We start from the raw sequence: 19,359 nt of genomic DNA, 5'->3' as shown, positions 1-19,359 counted from the left end.
TTACTTTTTACCCTGAGTTTTCCAAAGAAGACCCAAGAGAAACCATGGATGACTAGGTACCTACTGATACTTAATCTGTATTTCTCTGGTTCCAATGATCATTACAATCTTAGAAAGGCTTTCATGTGCAGGGCTGGGCTGCAGTTACAGGGACAAAGACCACTGCTGGCAGTGGAGCTGTCAGACCTCCAGACTCTCCTCTTCCTCCCTATGGAGGTCTCCAAAGAAGTCACCCTGAATGAATAGCAACAGGAGAATGATGTTCAAAACTGAAATACAGCAAAATTCAGCCTTTGAAAATACAAAAGATTTTTTATTAGGTTTTTTGAAATCTTCTTTGACTACATCATGCAAGCTCTGTAATTAGCTCCGCAAGGCGTGAAGCCTTGAAGAAAACTATGGAAGAGATGTTAGGAGTTTCTGCATTTTAATGAGTTCCATGGTGTATTTTGGTGCTGAGTCTATGAAGCTCAGGTACTGAGAGGGGAATGATGCAACTGCTTGAGCAAGTAAAGTCAGAAGGAAAAGTTGAAGTGACTTGGAATATTAATGGGCCCCACTGAGGGCTGTTACTAACAAAGCCTCCCCAGGGACTCGTTAAGGTGGATAACTGGAGTCCATGATTGCAGACAGGCAAAGCACTGCACTGAGAAATGTCTTGGTTTTAGTGAAACAGAAGAGCCAAGGCCTGACCCCAGCCACTGGGAGGGGAGATCCTGCACCCCCACGTCCGGCTCAAGGCTCTTGCTGGGGTCTGTGGGCTGTGCTGGGCAGTAGGATGCCATGATAAGAACAGTGGTGTGACACCTCTAAGGTGCTGCACAGGGTTGAAAGGAATCTATGAGGCCCCATCACAATGAATATAACATATCTCCTCCTAAGCTCTAGCTGAGGGGACAAAAACTTCAGGGCTGTTGGTGCCTTCCATTCTTGCCAGCACCCTCTGCCTTCTCCTCGGCAGGCTTTCTTATCCTGTCCCACACATCACCCTATTTTCTTGAAGTCTGCAGACACCCATCTCACTTCACCATCTTGCTCTCATGCCTTGCTTTCACCCATGTCTGGTGAGCCCTCACCAGCTGTTCCTTGAAACACAAAGCCAGGGTCTGATCAGAGGGTGAGGTATAGAACCATTGCATGACACCTTGAGGGACATTTCTTCCTCCTTGTGACCAGTGCCAGCCTTCCTGGAACATTTTGTGTCATTTTTTTTTTTTTTCTCCTGCTCTTTCCTACTACTAAAGGAAGCTCCATCAGGGTGGAAAACACTCCTGAGGTAGGCATCCCAGCCCAATATGTTCCTTGCAGCCTGTCAGCCAACCAGACGCAAGTCACCTCAGCAGCAGCTTCCAAGCCAGGGACCTGCTGCTGGCCTTGCAGCTCCTTGTGGAGACACAGCCAAGCCTTGTGCCTGCTGCTGCCCACTCATGGACTCAAGCAGAAGGGACAGGACAACCCATATGGGGGCCTTCTTTCTGTCTGCGTCCCCCTGGCTCTGGAGGCAGAGGAGATCCCCCAGTCAGCATGCCAAGCAGGTGCTTTCTGCTGGCCTAGCAGGGCCACTGCCAGATGTCAGCCCAAAAATGCAGATCCCAAGGAGAAGTCAAGGCTGACCTGCAACCTACAGAGAGACCCAAGTGACCTCACAGTCCCTTTCTGTGACACATTCCTGCTGCTGCCCTATCAAGTGCAGAGACAGAAGTTACCTCACAGTCACTGCAACAGTCACATTCCTTCTGCTGGGGCAGGAGATCCTGAGGCAGAGCTGAGCTCATCAGAGGATTCCCACCATCTCCTTCTTTTGGCCCACAAGCTGGTCAGATCAGGGTGAGCAAGAGACTAAAGAAAAAGGGAAGCGGCTATAGGCTGTGTTTTGGCTTGAAGGTATACTTTGAGATCAGGCTTAAGAGTAGTGGATTCCTGCCAGGGTGTGGAGTAGCATTTAGGTTTGGGGATTAATGTCACTAGTTAAAATAGGGGAAGGGCTTTACATGACTCTTTTAAGTCACAGTTACAGCAGAATCAACATTGCCTGAATGTTCTAAACTCACAGAAATCATTAATTTCTGCTGGCCAAACTCCTCTTCCCTCCCCGAAATCTCACATCTCTCCTGTCCAGGCTTCTCCTGACTTCCCATATCAGATATCTTCATAGGGGCAGCTTTCTGATGGTTTTCATGATCTCAGAGTATCTGTCTCATATCTGTTGGGTACTCCTGTCTTGAGACTGACATGGCACCTAAGTCAGGATGGAAAATAAACCAAAGCTATAGGTGAACCCTGCACAATGTGTCCTGCAGCTCTTGTACCACCCCAAAATTTTGTTTCCTGCCTCCAACTTTTAGATATGGAATGGCTTCTGTGCACCCAGGCTATCTTTTTCCAAACCCTCATGCATGGTTCAATTTGCCCCAAGCATCTTGGAGGCAGTGGCCCCCTCTGTGTAGAAAACTGAAAGCAGTCCTAAAGGACGACTTCAGGCAAAAGCTGACACCTCTGACATGACAACCCCTACCCAAGACCTCTTCCTCTATGGGGCCTACCAGGTACTTAGAAAGAACCGATCTCAGAAACTACATGCACAGCAAGTGCCTTCTGCTGCCCTACCATGGACACTGGCAGATGTGAGCCTAAAGGCACAGATCCCAGCCAGGAGTCAAGGGTGACCTGTCAGCTACTTCAGAAAGCAGTCACCTCACAGGCCATTTAACAGCCATTCACTTCCTGCTGGACTTAGTGTTTCTGACGCACCACTGAGCTTATAATACCACACCTACAAAACACCCCCTTTTTGGGCCAGGGTCTGCCCAGGTGGAAGTGATCTGGTTGTGATCCTCCAAGCCCATGGCACACCTGCTGGGCTCCCATCCTCTCTGAGACACAGGAGCCAGTTCCGTGCCAGTCCTGGGAGGTGCTAGGGCAGGAGGGACCTTGCAGGCAATGTTCCAGCCCCATGCCTGTTGGCGGTCTCTCAGCTCCTTGTGCACAGTGAAGATCACACTCAAGTCCAGAAGTCTGAAGCTGGCCTAGAAGACACTCATTTGAAGCATCGTTGCAGCCCCAGCCCCAGCTGGTGATGCTGGTCTGCAGAGTGAGGTGGCTGTGGTGACTGGGGCACGGGGGCACTCTGCAGGGCCGTGCTGGGCAGGCTGGGAGGCAGACCCAGCTCATGGGGTCACTGCCATTGCCCCAGGGCTGCAAGGAATCACTCGCCAGGCTCCTTTGGTGGGGCTTTTGTGTGCCCTGGGGCTGCAGAGCTCTCCTCTGCCTGCTCACAGCAGACTGAGCTCTTGAGCTCTGCTCAGTCCACCTTGGAGGAGATCCCCTCTTAGGAGGGAAGTGCTGCAGTGGAGGCCAGCTGTGCCACTGCCGTGCCCACTGCCTGTCCCTGCCTGCAGTCCCAGCACAGCCCCACAGCAGCACTGGCACCAAGCTCCATTATCAGCCGGGCCTGACCCCACCAGCAGGGCTCAGCAGGAGAGGGCAGCAGTGGCAGAGAGCAGCTCTGCATGTCCCAAGCGCTGGTGCTCCCTGGCCGTGCTGCTGGGATGGGACTCTTTTCCTCTGCACCCGTGAGCACAGGCACTGCCCCTGCAGAGGCAGGCCTGATCTAAGAGGAGAGATGTCAGACAAAATAGCAGTTGAATTTTAACTCCATTAAGGTTAAATTCACAGAGAGAATGGCTTCACATGCATAGAGTCTATAAGCTATATTCAACAGGTACATCCATATCATTTTAATGGGTGCTCATTAGCTGAATTAATGTAATAAGAATATGCACAAACACAACCACAACAAAAATAAAAAGAAAGAAAGAAAGAAAGAAAGAAAGAAAGAAAGAAAGAAAGAAAGAAAGAAGGAAAGAAGGAAAGAAGGAAAGAAGGAAAGAAGGAAAGAAGGAAAGAAGGAAAGAAGGAAAGAAGGAAAGAAGGAAAGAAGGAAAGAAAGAAAGAAAGAAAGAAAGAAAGAAAGAAACACTAACAGGTATACTGGCTCTTCCTCCAATTATTGACATTGCAAGTCACGTGCAGAAGCAGATCAGAAATTTCTTGCATCCAAGAAACATCTAGTCAGTAATTTCCACAAGGCATCCTTGAGCTCCTGGCTCCTCATTCTACAGATGAGGACGTGCTCTGCTGGAGGCACTACTGAGTACAGAACTGCCACCACCACATCCAGGGATGGGGAGGAGATGGAGGGAGCTTCAGGCAGGCAACCATGACAGGTCTGAGGGAGACGGACACCATGGCCAGGTGCGGGGGACATGTGGAAAAGGCTTTGTGCCAGCCCTGCTATAGAGACGACAGGACTGTCACCTAGATACACAAGGTCGAATCCAAATACAATAAGTGGCAGCTGGGCTCTTGTCCCCAAGCCACTCCTGGTTGCTGAGGCAGCTGCCCCAGCTCCAGAGGAGATGGGAAGAGAGGGATACTGAGAGCAATGAATTTCTGATGGTATCTTTATTGTCTTTATCTACCAAGGAAGCCTGGTTCTCTATGCATGTTAGATGATATGGTCAAAGCAAACACAAAATATAACATTCAGAATGCTAAGAATTACATTATTAAAAACAAAATAAAATATTTTTAAAATACTAACAGAAAAAAAATATTTTTTAAAATATTGTATCATTTTCCCAAATAACATTTTATTTCTTTTATGATTATTATTAATGATAATGTTTTGATAGCACTAGTAATGATAAAAATGATATGATCTAATATGAATCAAAATTGCATATAATAAGAAATACATCTTCTGAACACATCACTGATGATTAAGAAACATGTATTGAACAAGTTTCCTCACTGCATCCTTCACCTCTTGGTTCCTCATGCTGTAGATGAGGGGGTTCAATGCTGGAGGCACCACCGAGTACAGAAGTGCGACCACCAGGTCCAAGGATGGCGAGGAAATGGAGGGGGGCTTCAGGTAGGCAAATATGGTAGTGCTGACAAACAGAGAGACAACGGCCAGGTGAGGGAGGCACGTGGAAAAGGCTTTGTGCCGGGCCTGAGAAGAGGGCATCCTCAGCACTGCCCTGAAGATCTGCACATAGGACAGCACAATGAAAACAAAACAAACAAATGTTAAAGAAAAACTAAAGAGAAGTGTCCCAACTTCCCTGAGGTAGGCATCTGAGCAGAAGAGCTTGAGGATGTGGGGGATTTCACAGAAGAACTGGTCCAAAACAGTGCCATAGCAGAGGGGAAGGGAAAATGTGTTGGCCGTGTGCAGGACAGCATCGAGAAAGCCACTGCCCCAGGCAGCTGCTGCCATCTGGGCACAAGCTCTGCTGCCCAGGAGGTTCCCGTAGTGCAGGGGCTTGCAGATGGCAATATAGCGGTCATAGGCCATGACGGTGAGGAGATAATACTCTGAGCCAAACAAGAAGAATAAAAAGAAGACTTGAGCAGCACATCCTTGATAGGAGATGGCCCTGGTGTCCCAGAGGGCATTGGCCATGGCTTTGGGCAGAGTGGTGGAGATGCAGCCCAGGTCGAGGAGGGCGAGGTTGAGGAGGAAGAAGTACATGGGGGTGTGGAGGCGGTGGTGGCAGGCTACGGCGCTGAGGATGAGGCTGTTGCCCAGGAGGGCAGTCAGGTAGATGCCCAGGAAGAGCGCGAAGTGCAGGAGCTGCAGCTCACGCGTGTCTGCGAATGCCAGCAGGAGGAACTCACTCACAGAGCTGACGTTGGGCATTCTCTGACATTGAACACAGTTTTCTGTTAAAGAGGAAAATGCAGAAAAATGTTAAAACACTTTTCTCTGAGGAAAACCTATTGTTTGTCATAAAGGACCCCAAACAGAGCCTCTTTTTTCAGGAGAACCTTTCTGCATCTCTCTTGCTTGAGCTGCAGTTGGTGTTGGCTGAGAGGGGCATGGGGAGCAGGGGCTGCTGTAGCTCCATAGGAGTCCTTCCTGATGTGCAGCTGGAGAGAAACATGGGAGAAAATTACATTCCGTCCACTGGTCAGATCCGTGAGATCTGCAGTGTTGTTGCCAAAAACTCATCTTAATACAGAGGGAGAGCTGCAGGGATTTTGTTTCCTTTGTTTTGTTCCTATTATCCCAGTAACACTTAGGAGAGGTATTGGATGGTTGAGCTCCCTGACATTTCCTGTGCACTCCCAGAGAAACCCTGTGGGTGCCAGGAGGCAAAGGGGCTGTCCCTTGGTGAAGACTGAGCAGAGCAGCTCTGTCGATCAGACCAGTTCTCAGCAGGCAATTGTCACCCCTCTGAGCTGCAGGACAATTGCTCTCAGGTGTTTCCCTGAGTAAAAAATGTAGATGACTGCTAATCGAGAAGGGCCAAATCAAGCCAGAGTTTGAGAGCTTCTCCTCATATGGGCTCTGCCTGTACTGCTGGCCATGCCTGCCCCACAGCCCATGGGCTGCAGGGGGAGAGGAGGCCAGGGAGGGGCTGCTCCAGGGGAAGGCGTCTGCACCGCAGGGCATGGCCACGAAGAACCCAAATCCCCCCTGCCACTGCGTTTCTACCAACAGCTCCTTCTGGCCGCCTGCTCCTCTCTACACTGCCTGCAGCTGTCCCTGCCAGGAGCTGCTGCTCTGTGCCCACCTCTTCTTTCCCCCTGCCCGTGCTCACAGACCCCATCCCACGCGGCTGTGCTCAGCGCTGCCCTGCAGCACCCTGCCACCAACAGGGCCCTGCCAAGGGGCACCTCCATGGCTGCAGGAGCTACGGGGCAGCTGACAGAGAGCCCGGCATGGCTACCCAGGGCACGGTGTTCTGGACTGACCAGGGGCACCTGCCTTAGTGCACTCCAAGGGGCTTCTGCCAGAATTCCTCACCTTGAACTGCAGCCCAGCAGGACTCTCAAAGCCTACTGCATTGCCCACTGCCCTCCCAGAAACAACACCCAGCAGGAGGAGACCCTTCCAGGAGCTGCAGCTGCATGGCCCTGCAGCCAGACACTTACCTTGTCAAGGGCTGTGCAGGTTTCTCCTGCAGGCAGCTCAGAGAATCCTCCCACTGCCAACTGCCTTCAGCCCCTCTCTCATTTTCTTCTCTCTGTGTCTGTGCTTCTATGTCTCTTTCCTGATGTGCTGTGCAGAGGAGCTGCTCCTGGCCATAGCTGTCTCTCTGCACCACGGCCCTCTTGCCACGAGCTCCCCTTGGGCTCACGAGCCCAGCCCAGCTCAGCAGCACAGCACCAGCCCAAGGCACTGCAATCACCCCTCTGGGGGCTTTGCTGATGAGCCCATGAACCTCAGGCACTCACAGACAATTGAAGACAGCTCTCCAGAAGTGCAAGTCAGAGGCAAGTTTCCTGCAGTGTCTCCCTGAAGGCCAGCACTGACACAGCCTCCCTTGGAGCTCGTTAGAGCAGAACCCTGGAGGCAGTGAGGACAAGGAGACAAAGGCAATGTGAAGGTGACAGTGATGTGGAGGAAAAGTGGATGTGTGTCACCAAGCACAAGGGCGCAGACAATAATGAATGATTTAAAATTTGAAAATACAGAAAAGGAAGATAAAATAGTAATTAACGTTAACAATAACAATGGCAATAGCAATAACAATAACAATAATAATACGTACAAGGCAAGTGAAGCACCATGCAATTGCTGAGAAGCCCCTCACCGATGCTCAACCTATCCCTGAGCTTTGGTCCCACTGACCCTGGCCAGCCGGCATCGGGATCTCTTGTGCACATCCCTTGACCTTAATTTCTTTTCGTGCAAAATCAGCTCTCGGAGGAATTTGGAGTATTTTCTTCCCTTTCTCAAATACTCCCTCTGCTATGTCACCCCACCCAGTAATGCCATCGATGTAGTGCAGGTGCTCAGGAGCTTCCTCCTCTTCCAGGGCAGTCTGAATCATGCTGCTGGCATGGCAACACTCAGCATTGCGGGACTTCATTCAGGCCACGATAGGCCTCTGTTAGTGCACTCGGTTGGTGCTATACTGACTCAGGTGCACAGCTGTGGTAGGGATTGGCACCAGCTGTCCTTCAGCCCTCATCAACCCCACAACAGTATAATGTCCTCTGTCTCCAAGGCAGCTATGCCAAAAGCCCACCGATACCCTTTTGGGTCCCTGAAATATCTATCCTCTCCTGAAGCAGTCTCTTCCAAGGATGCACAGAGTCTCTGGGCCAGTGCTAATGGGGTACTTTTGCCATTCTTTCCAACTTAGACACACTTCAGCCTCCAGTACAGTTCAGTGTTGGGATCCCCCTGTCACTCCAGACATACAAATGGGTTCGACCCTCTTAGCTTGATGGCATTAGGGTTTGCTGTGCAGTGGTGCCCACTAGCTCCTGATACTTCTGTGGGTCTGATGTGCAAGGCCATGGAATCCCCACAGTCCAATAAGCCCGACTGTCCCCTTCCTCCCCCTGGCTGGAGGCACAGCCCCTCTAGTCCTGCTCATAGTATTCAGTACTGTGTCTGCAGGACAGCCTGCTGGAAATTGGAGCAGCAGTTCTCTAAGAGCCCCTTTTAGTGATTGTTTTTCCTTGCCACTCACACACCCGTGCCTCTAGGCTGGAGGTGGATTTTCCATCCCACTTTCTCATGTCCTCTCCATGGTCACACAGGTAAAACCACAGGGTGGCACATAGTGTGTACCCACCATATCTGCCTTCCTGCCCTCTAATTCCAGGGAGGGGCGCTGTTTCTCTCAGCACCAGAGCAGCATAGGGATAGGGATCGCGTGATTACTGATCATCTTATGGCTTCTTCCTCTTCGTCCTCCTACTCACATGACGGCCCAGCTTTTCTGAAGCCTGCCTCATCTTCTGACTAACTGACTTTCACATCCATTGTTTTTTCTTGCATAGAGGAGCAACTGATACAGACAGAGCTTGGTTTTCTGGCTCAGACACAGGGCCCAGAAAAAGAGCTGGAGTTGCTGCAGGGCATTTTGCAGGTGCTGTAGTAGCTGCAGGGTCTTTCAGAGGGGTTGGAGTGACTGCAGGGCTTTTCACAGAGGCTGGATTGGCATTGATTGTGGCTCTGTAAGCACAGGCCAAGACCCAGCACACTGCAGTGGCATGTGTCTCTTTGGAAATGCCAGGGTGATAACACCTCCTTTTCAAGCATTTAACCATTTTTTTGTTTAGGATTCTGCATTTGCTCGGGGTGAAGTTCCAAAGTTCTGGTGGTGCCGACAGCTGTAGGTGCCTGCCCAGATCCTCCCTCACTCCCTGCCACTCCAAACTCTCCTGCCACCAGACAGAAATCTGAATGGTATTCTTAAGTAGTCCTGAAACACATTCAGGAGACAAAACAATAGGAGCGTGCTGGTTTGACCATCCCAAGGATATTCAAAACTTTGAAGAGCCAGTGTAAATATCCTTGAGGAGAATGGGGAGGTAAAAGAGAAAGGGAGAGTGAACAAGTGGGGAAAAGTGTCCTCCCCTTGTCTCCCCATGGCTTGATTTCCTGAGGAGATAAGGTCCAGAGTGTAGTTCTTAATAGTTTCTGAGAGATGGCTCCCAAGGTATGTTTGCAATGGCAATGCTGAGTACAAGTACCAGATTAGTCTCAAGACCAGGATTTTTATCATATCATAAGCCAGTGTTACACAACACATCAAAAGAATAAACTTGATGCAGCCATCAGAAAAGATAAACAGCATGACAGGGGAGACATACAGTAAGTAATGTGCTATGCAACACAATTCTGAAATTTAGCACAACAGATCTGAGCTTAAAAGAGAAAGAGAGAAAGAAAGAGAGAAAGAGAGAAAGAGAGAAAGAGAGAAAGAGAGAAAGAGAGAAAGAGAGAAAGAGAGAAAGGAAGGAAGGAAGGAAGGAAGGAAGGAAGGAAGGAAGGAAGGAAGGAAGGAAGGAAGGAAGGAAGGAAGGAAGGAAGGAAGGAAATCAACTTTGTTATCACCAATTATTAAAATCAACTAATGCTTATAATAGCTTTCTTTTAACATGCTGTGGTCAGATCTGCCATTTGCTCAAAATTTGTGCTCCATGTTGGGCACCAAAAGAGTGTGGTTTGACCCGGGAGGCAGCACAGCACAGCACCACACAGCCATTCCCTCACACACACACCCTGCTACACCCCGAGCAGATGCAGGAGAGAATGAGGAGGGGAAAAAAGATTAAATAAATAAATAAATAAATAAATAAATAAATAAATCTTGGTTTGAAATAAAGATAGTTTAATAGGACAGAAAGGGAAGACAAATAATACGAGCAATGATGATGACGAACATGATGGTGATTGCCTGTCCCACTGCAGTGGTACCCCCTACCCTGGCCAGCCACCCCACATTGATTGTTCAGCACGATGTTGTGTGGTCTGGAACATCCCTTTGGCTTCTTGGGGTCAGCTGTTCTGCTTCTGTCCCCACCAGCTTTGCAGGCACCCCCAGCCCTCCACTGCTGGGCAACAACTAAGCCATCAGTGTCTAATCAGCATTCTTCTCATGCTGAATCCAAAACACAGCATCATACCAGCTCCTAGGAGGAAAATTACCTCGATCCTAGCCAGCTCCAGGACACCCACAGACTAAGGGCATGATATATCTGTGTGTATATCAACAGAGAAAAGGTGCTGGCGATTAATTGGAAAGTACTGGAGCTGAGCATGATGCAGATGGTATGGAATATGGGCCGGATATTGTCCATGTGTCGGCTGGGATAGACTTAATTTCCTTCCTATTAGAATGTACAGTGTAGTGTTTTGTAAGTAACAGCATGCATGAGAAGGAGGAACAGAAAAAGTGGAATCTGGCAGCCTTCTATCCCACACCCTTCAGTGGTTCTGTGCTGTAATTCCATTCAAGTAGTTACTCATGTATTATCCAAACTGTCCTGTAAACTGCTGCTGCCGTTGCTTTGTGAGAGACAGCAAAATCATGGTGAGCCGTCTGCCTGCAGACATTAACAGATAACAGAATGGAGCATCTGTCCAGGGGAACCTCGAGAAACTGCAGGAATTTGCCTACAGAAACGTCCTGACATTTACAAGGAGAAGAGCCCAGTACTGCACCAGAAGAAGAGGAACCCCACACATGGGGGCAGACTGGGACCCTGCTGAGTGAGCAGTGCCCAGGAGGAGGAGGGCCTGGGCACCACGAGGGATGCCATACGAGCAGTGGTGCCTGCTCACCAGAAGCAAGGCCAGCTTCCTACAGAGCTGCCTTATGAGCAGCATGGCCACCAAGAAGATCTGAGTTGTCAGACAGTTTATATTCAGTGAGACAACCCTCCCAAAATTGTATACAGGTACAGGGAAAGAGGTACAGGTCTGGGATTGCCTAGTGCAGCCAGGTGTGGAGAGGATCAAGTGCTGTGGCAAGGCTCAAAGTCCAAAAAGAACCCAAAAAAGGTCTTTGTATCCATGGCTATGGCTGTTGTGTCTGCCACTAAGGCCTATGAGGAGACAGATGATTGTTAAAGCACCAGGGCCTCATTGCCTGCTCACCCCCACCCATGAAACAGGCAGGGGTCGTTCCATTCTTCTGTACTTGGCAATGCACATCCCCATCTCCTACTGCCCCACAAAGAGCCCTGAGCAGTGTCTGAAGGGTAAGGATCTCCCTTCCCAGAGGACAGGGGTCAAGGCCTGGCCCTCATGCTTGGTGACACACATCCAGTTTTCCTCCACATCAGTGTCACCTTCACATTGCCTTTGTCTCCTTGTCCTCACTGCCTCCAGGGTTTTGCTCTAACGAGCTCCAAGGGAGGCTGTGTCAGTGCTGGCCCTCAGGGGGACACTGCAGGAAACTTGCCTCTGACTTGGACTTCTGGAGAGATGTCTTCAATTGTCTCTGAGTGCCTGAGGTTTGTGGGCTCATCAGCAAAGCCCCCAGGATGATCATTGCAGTGCCTTGGGCTGATGCTGTGCTGCTGAGCTGGGCTGGGCTCGCAGGACAGGGAAAACTCATTTCAAAAGTGTTCCTGTTCCAGAGAGACAGCTGTGTCCAGGAGCAGCTCCTCTGCACAGAGCAGCAGGGCTGGGGGCTCTGACCGCAGCTGGCATGGGGAAAGGAGAGAAGGAGAGAGGGCTTGGAGGCACTTGGCAGTGGGAGGATGCTGAGAGCTGCCTGCAGGAGAAACCTGCACAGCCCTTGACAATGTAAGTGTCTGGCTGCAGGGCCGTGCAGCTGCAGGTCCTGGAAGTGTCTTGTGCTGGGTCTTGTTTCTGGGAGGGCAGTGGGCAATGCAGTAGGCTTTGAGAGTCCTGCTGGGCTGCAGTGCAGGGTGAGAAAGTCTGGCAGAAGCCCCTTGGAGTGTCATAACCCAGCTGCCCTTTTTAGCCAAGAGTTGGGTGTCCAAGTCTCCTCCAGACACTGCAGGGGATGCAGATTGGGTATTGGGACACCCCAGATTTCGAATATCTAGCTCTGTCCGTGGGGCATTGTCCTGGGCTGCACGCTTCTCTCCCGCAGGATGCAGCTCTCTCGTGGCATCCTTGTGTTATCCAGGTACCTCAAGGAGAAGACACCTCTGTACTAAAACCATGTCTGTGCTGCTGGATGGCTGTCTGTGGGCAGCTGGAATGAGGCCTCTGCACTCTTGGCGAAGAGGGAAAAGCTGAGATCCTGCTCATGTACCTGGAGATAAGGTGAGGATTCTGTCCATCTGCACTGGGGTTGGGGTTTCTTTGATTTAAGCTGTCTCTCCTTCTTTGGAAACACAAGAGTGTGATTGTTTTACTTAGCATAATAAAATCTGACTCGCTCTACAGTGTGGTTGGAGGTGTTTTTTGCAAAAACCCTGCAAAGTTCATGGATCTCATAAGTGGACTGAACTTGAGTTTCCCCTTTGTTGCTGTTTTCCGACTGCTTCACAGAAGGAAGGACACCTCTAAAGTCCCCAGTAATGCATGCTTGCAGTGCCAGTCTCACCGAGCATCATCTGGGATTCAAGCAATAGAGCTGCAGAAAGCTCCTTTTGCAAAGAGAGAGGCTTCAGATGAGAGTGGTCTAAGGCTTGCAGTAAGTTTTCCTCAGAGAATTGTCTTCTAAACTTTTTCTGCCTTCTCCTTCTCTACAGACAACAGTGTTCAATGTCAGAAAATGCCCAACGTCAGCTCAGTGAGCGAGTTCCTCCTGCTGGCATTCGCAGACACACGTGAGCTGCAGCTCCTGCACTTCGCGCTCTTCCTGGGCATCTACCTGGCTGCCCTCCTGGGCAACAGCCTCATCCTCAGCGCCGTAGCCTGCCACCACCACCTCCACACCCCCATGTACTTCTTCCTCCTCAACCTCGCCCTCCTCGACATGGGATTCATCTCCACCACTCTGCCCAAAGCCATGGCCAATTCTCTCTGGGACACCAGGGCCATCTCCTATCAAGGATGTGCTGCACAGGTCTTTCTCTTTGTCTTCTTTATCACAGCAGAGTATTCCCTTCTCACTGTCATGGCCTACGATCGCTACGTTGCCATCTGCAAGCCCCCGCACTACGGGAGCCTCGTGGGCAGCAGAGCTTGTGCCCAGATGGCAGCAGCTGCCTGGGGCAGTGACTTTCTCAATGCTGTCCTGCACACAGCCACTACATTTTCCCTGCCCCTCTGCCACGGCAATGCTGTGGACCAGTTCTTCTGTGAAATCCCCCACATCCTCAAGCTCTCCTGCTCACATGCCTACCTCAGGGAAGTTGGATTTATTGCATTTAGCTTTTGTTTAGTTGTTGGTTGCTTTGTTTTTATTGTGGTGTCCTATGTGCAGATCTTCAGGGCAGTGCTGAGGATGCCCTCTGAGCAGGGCAGGCACAAAGCCTTTTCCACGTGTCTCCCTCACCTGGCCGTGGTCTCCCTGTTTGTCAGCACTATCATGTTTGCCTACCTGAAGCCCCCCTCATTCTCCTCCCCATCCCTGGACCTTGCAGTATCTTTTCTGTACTCCACGTTACCTCCAGCAGTGAACCCCCTCATCTACAGCATGAGGAACCAGGAGCTCAAGGATGCACTGAGGAAATTGTTTGAATACATATTTCTTAAGAAACTGTAATGTTCCTTTACATTCCGAGTTTATCTCAGAAACAGTTAAGAAAGTAATTTGGTTTTATTTTTCTTGATAAATATGATCTTCAAGTTGTGGAGTCGATTTAATTAATGTCATTGTTAGCCTCCTACCTGTTCATTTATCTCTTTATTTTTCCTAATCATCTCATGTATATCTAAAGCCAGGCTTTCTGTGTAGCTATAGACAATAAAGAAGCGAACAGAAATTCATAGGTCTCAGCTGCAGTGTATTCCCATCTCCTTGGAACTAGCAAAGAAACTATTTAAATATATATATATATATATATAAAAAAAAAAAAAATAGCAAAATCTATTTGTGACAGTGATGCTTTACCACTTCCTTGAAACAAGGCCTGAATAGATGCAGCTGATTTTCAGGAGGACAGACATTTTCATAATGGGAGCCCACCTCTCCCTTCTCCTTCCATTTTCCACCTTTTATTGCTGAGTGTGACATCATATGGTATGGAATATCTCTGTGGCTGGTTTAGGTCAGCTGCCCTGGTGATGTCCCTTCCCTGTCTCTTGCGCACCTGCAGCCTGCTGGCTCTTTGAGGAGGGGGGATTAGAGGGATTCCTGATGCTGTGACAGCATTGCTCAGCAGTAGACAAAACAGAACCGTGATACCAGTGCTGTTCTAGCTACTCAAGCAGAGCACAACACTGGGTGGGCTTCTACAGGAAAAGTTAACTCCATCCCAGCCATACCCAGTACGGTCACATATTGAAAACACAGCACCACAGAGGCTGCTCTGCAGAGACTAACTCTGTCCCAGACAGAGCCAGTGCAGGGCCACACAGTGAACAAGAAGGCTCCCTCTGAGCTCTGTCAGGAGTCAGAAAGGTCCTAATAAGCAGCAGGATGACTGAGGAAGCCCAAAGGCCCTTCTGAAGGTTAACTTATTCCCACCTGGGAGGCAGTGCTTGGCAGTGGGAAGGGCTATGAGAAAGACATGTGAGAAGGCTGTGAGAAACAAGGAAATATCACTGCCATTGACCCAGGCCTGCAAAAAATTACTCACTGGCCTACTCTGTCAGGCCAGCGTGAGCCCAGGAGACAGCAGTGAATGGAGCCCGCAGAGTGTGAGCCTGTCCCATGTGGACTAAGCAGAGCTCAAGTGCTCAGTCTGGTGTGAGCTCTGCAGCCCCAGGGCACGCAACAGACTCAGCAAAGGAGCATAGCAAGTGATTCTTGCAGCCCTGGGGCAATGGCAGTGATCCCATGAGCTGGGTCTGCCTCCCAGCCTGCCCAGAACTGCCCTGCAGAGTGCCCCTGTGCCCTGGGCACCACAGCTCCCTCGCTCTGCAGAGCAGCACCTCTGGTTGTCATGTCAGAGATCTCAAATTTTGACAAAACTCATACCTCATAGGTGTTTTTAGTTTTCTCCATAGGGGAAGCTACTGCCTTTCAGATTCTTGAAGGGAGGTACATCCTGCATGAAGGCCTGCAAAATGTTACCCTGGATCCATAGGAATCATTCTGGAACCAACACTTCTTCATAGGATGTACACTTTTGTGGAGGCGCAGAGCTGATGGGCAGGTGCAGGATGCTCCTACAGACCTTTGTGCCCTTTTCCCTACCGACTACAACACCACTTCTGTCTCAGCAACAGAGTAGCCAGCAGAGTGAGACAGATACTCTGAGATCATGAAAGCCAGAAAAGCTGGGATCAGAAAGCTGATCCCAATAAGATAACCAATATGAGGATGACAGGAGAAGCCTGGCCAAGAGAAGTGAGATTTGGGGGAGGGAAGAGGAGTTCAGGAAGCAGAAATTAACGATTTTGTAGAGGTAAGAGGTTTCATGTAATATTGATGGTGCTTTAAAACTGGCTTTAAACAGTCATGTAAAACACTTACACTTTTTTGACCAGTAACCCTAATCCCAAAACCTGAATGTTGCTCCAACACCTTGACAGAAATCCCCTGCAGTAATACCTGACCTCAGAGTATCCCTTCAAGCAGAACTCAGCCCATAGCCCTTTTCCTTACCTTTACTCTCTTGCTCATCCTAATCCCTTCCATTAACACTAGCATTAAAACACTTTATTTAACCCTAGACGACTTCTTGGTAGACCTAAAGAAAACCATAAACCACGAAGCTTGTCCATTCCCCAGCCACAGACCTGACACCCTATGCAGAACACCAAATCCTCCCAACAAACCGTTGCTTAAACTCTAACGCAGAAAGGTGAGCCCTAGTTCAAGGCCAGTTGGCAAGTGACTTTGGACAACCTAATCTAATGGAAATTGTCCCTGTCCATAGAATAAGGTTTGACTAGACGATCACAGAATCACAGAATCATCTAGGTTGGAAGAGACCTCCAAGATCACCTAGTCCAACCTCTGACCTAACACTAAGCAGTCCTCCGCTAAACCATATCCCTAAGCACTACATCTAAACACCTTTTAAAGACCTCCAGGGATGGTGACTCCACCACTTCCCTGGGCAGCCCATTCCAATGCCTAACAACCCTCTCAGAAAAGAAGTTTTTCCTAATTTCCAGCCTAAACCTCCCCTGGCACGACTTTAGCCCTTTCCCCCTCATCCGGTCACTGGGCACGTGAGAGAGCAGACCAACCCCCACCTCGCTACAGCCTCCTTTGAGGTAGCTGTAGAGAGCAAAAAGGTCACCCCTAAGCCTCCTTTTCTCCAGGCTGAACAAGCCCAGCTCCCTCAGCTGCTCCTTGTAAGATTTGTCCTGGGTTACATGTACTTGGGTAGTGTCAGGCACAATGCAATTCTTTTTGCCTTCTGCATCTACAGCACAGGAAGTAGGACTGCCCTAGTCTATTGACTGGACAACAGACTAGGGTACAAAAAGTAAATGTCTTTACTTTTCATCCTGAGTTTTCTACAGAAGACCCAAGAGAGACCATGCATGACCAGGTACCTACTAATATTTAATATGAAATCCTCTGGTTCCAATGGTCATTTCAATTTTATTTTATTTTATTTTATTTTATTTTATTTTATTTTATTTTATTTTATTTTATTTTATTTTATTTTATTTTATTTTATTTTATTTTATTTTATTTTATTTTATATTATTTTATTTTATTTTATTTTATTTTATTTTATTTTATATTTTATTTTATTATGTTTTATTTTATTTAAATTTATTTTATATTATTTTATTTTATTTTATAATATTTTATCCTGCCCCCAAAAAAATGTGACTTGTTTTAGAAAGGGTTTCATGTGCTGAACTGTGCTGCAGTTACAGGGACAAAGACCACTACTTGCAGTGGAAGTGTCAGACCTCCAGGCTCTGCTTTTCGTCCCGATGGAGGTCTCCAAAGAAGTGACCCTGGATCAGTAGCAATAGGAGAATGATGCTTCAAACGGAAATGCAACAAAATTCAGCCTTTGAAACAAGAAAATATTTTTATTATTTGCTTTGTGAAATCTTTTCCCTGAACTATGTTATGCAAGCTCTGCAGTTAGCTGCAAAAGGCGTGAAGGTTTGAAGAAAACTATGGAGGAGATGTTTGGAATTTCTGCATTTTAATGAGTTCCATGGTGTATTGTGGTGCTGAGTCTATGAAGCTCAGGTACTGAGAGGAGAACGATGCAACTGCTAGAGAAAGTAAAGTCAGAAGGAAAAGCTGAAGTGACTTGGGGTATTAATGGGCCCCACTGAGGGCTGTTACTAACAAAGCCTCCCCAGGGCCTTGTTAGGGCAGATAATCGGAGGCCATGATTGCAGACAGGCAAAGCACAGTGCTGAGAAAACTCTTTGTTGGTTTTAGTGAAGCAGAAGACCCAAGGCCTGACCCCAGCCACTGGAAGGGGAGATCCTGCACCCCTACATCTGGCTCAAGGCTTTTCCTGGGGTCTGTGGGCTGTGGTGGGCAGTGTGATGCCATGAGAAGAACAGTGGTATGACACCTCTGAGCTGCTGCACAGGGTTGTAAGGAATCAATGAGGCCCCCTTGCAGTGAGTACAACATATCTCCTCCTAAGCTACTGCCATGGGGAAAAACCTTCACAGCTGTTGGGCCTTCCCTCTTTACCAGCACCCTCTGCCTTCTCCTCTGCAGGCTTTCCATTGCTGTCCCACACATTGCCCTATTTTCTTGAAGTCTGCAGACACCCATCTCAGTTCACCATCTTGCTTTCATGCCTTGCTTTCACCCATGTCTCATCAGCCCTCACCAGCTGTTCCTTGAAACACAAAGACAGGGTCTGATGAGAGGGTGACCTCTGGCACCACAGCATGACCCTTTGAGGGACATTTCTCCCTCCTTGTGACCAGTGCCAGCCTTCCTGGAACACTTTGTGGCATATTTTTCTCTACTGCTCTTCTCTGCTACCGCAGAAAGCTCCATCTGGTAGGAAACCTCTCTTGAAGTAGGCATCCCAACCCAGCAGGCTCCTTGCGGCCTCTCAGCCAAGCAGACACAAGTCACCTCAGCAGCAGCTTCCAAGCCAGGGGCCTGCTGCTGGCCTTGCAGCTTCTTGGCTACACACAGCCAAGCCTTGTGCCTCCTGTTGTGCAGTCATGGACTCAAGCAGAAGGGACAGGACAACCCATCTGGGGGCCTTCTTTCTGCCTGGGTCCTCCTGGGTGTGTAGGCAGAGGGGATCCCCCAGTCAGCATGCCAAGCAGGTGCCTTCTGCTGGCCTAGCAGGGCCACTGCCAGATGTCAGCCCAAAAGTGCAGATCCCAGGTCTATGTCAAGGGTGACCTGCCACCTCCAGACACAAGTGACCTCACAGTCCCTTTCTGGGAGACGTTCCTGCTGCTGCCCTATCAAGTGCAGAGACAGAAGTGACCTCACTGTCACTGCCACAGTCACAATCCTCCTGCTGGGGCAGGAGATGCTGAGGCAGAGCTCACCTCTCTCTAGTCCCTTAGGGACTAGATTTTAATTTTCTGTGTTAGAGATTAAGCAAAGTTTTAGTTGGAGTGTTTTGTGTTCTCCTTGTGGTGTCAGGTCTCTGGTTAGGGTATGGGCAAGCATTATGGTTTAGGGTGTTTTTTTAGGTATGGCAAGAAGTCTGGGGTTAAATAGAGCATTTTAATGTTAGTGTTAAGGGCAGAGATTAGGGTGAGCAAGAGAGTAAAGGTAAGGGAATGGAGCTCTGTGCTGAGTTTTTCTTCAGGTGCTACCTTGAGTTCTGCATTACAATAGTGGATTCCTGTCAAGGTGGTTGACTAATGTCTTGGTTGAGGGATTAATGTTACTCTTGAAAATAGTGTAAGGGCCATACAAGACTGTTTGAAGTCAGTGTTACAGCAGCATCAACATTACCTCTTACCTCTTACCCTCTTCCATCTACAAAGGTAAGCTTTCGAGCTCTTCTTCACTTCTTCCCTCACCCTAATCTGACATCTCTCCTGGCCAGGCTACTCCTGACCTCCCCATAACAGTCATCTAACAGGGATCAGCT

At 49.0% G+C, this 19,359-nt stretch overlaps 3 protein-coding genes across 3 annotated transcripts in view; 1 reads left to right on the top strand and 2 right to left on the bottom strand.

Moving 5' to 3' along the window:
* Positions 1–19,359, bottom strand: part of LOC311427854 (olfactory receptor 14C36-like) — a gene marked incomplete at both ends in the record, with an annotated part of 273,414 nt that overhangs the window by 37,568 nt on the left and 216,487 nt on the right. The window lies entirely within an intron of this gene.
* The window catches only part of LOC311427935 (olfactory receptor 14C36-like), a gene marked incomplete at both ends in the record, with an annotated part of 105,548 nt that continues 87,208 nt past the window's right edge, over positions 1,020–19,359 (bottom strand). The window contains 2 exons of the mRNA XM_084539514.1: positions 1,020–1,085; positions 4,814–4,955. Coding sequence (XP_084395640.1) covers positions 1,020–1,085; positions 4,814–4,955 — 208 coding nt within the window. The remainder of the gene's footprint in view (positions 1,086–4,813; positions 4,956–19,359) is intronic.
* Positions 13,011–13,946, top strand: LOC311427945 (olfactory receptor 14C36-like; the record flags this gene model as incomplete). Its single annotated transcript, XM_084539522.1, has 1 exon — positions 13,011–13,946. One exon carries the CDS (start codon positions 13,011–13,013, stop codon positions 13,944–13,946), a length of 936 nt encoding a protein of 311 aa, XP_084395648.1.

This window comes from Aythya ferina (assembly GCF_964211825.1).
Source record: "Aythya ferina genome assembly, contig: HAP1_SCAFFOLD_29, whole genome shotgun sequence".
NCBI lineage: Eukaryota > Metazoa > Chordata > Aves > Anseriformes > Anatidae > Aythya > Aythya ferina.
This window is presented reverse-complemented; position numbering and strand designations above follow the sequence as displayed.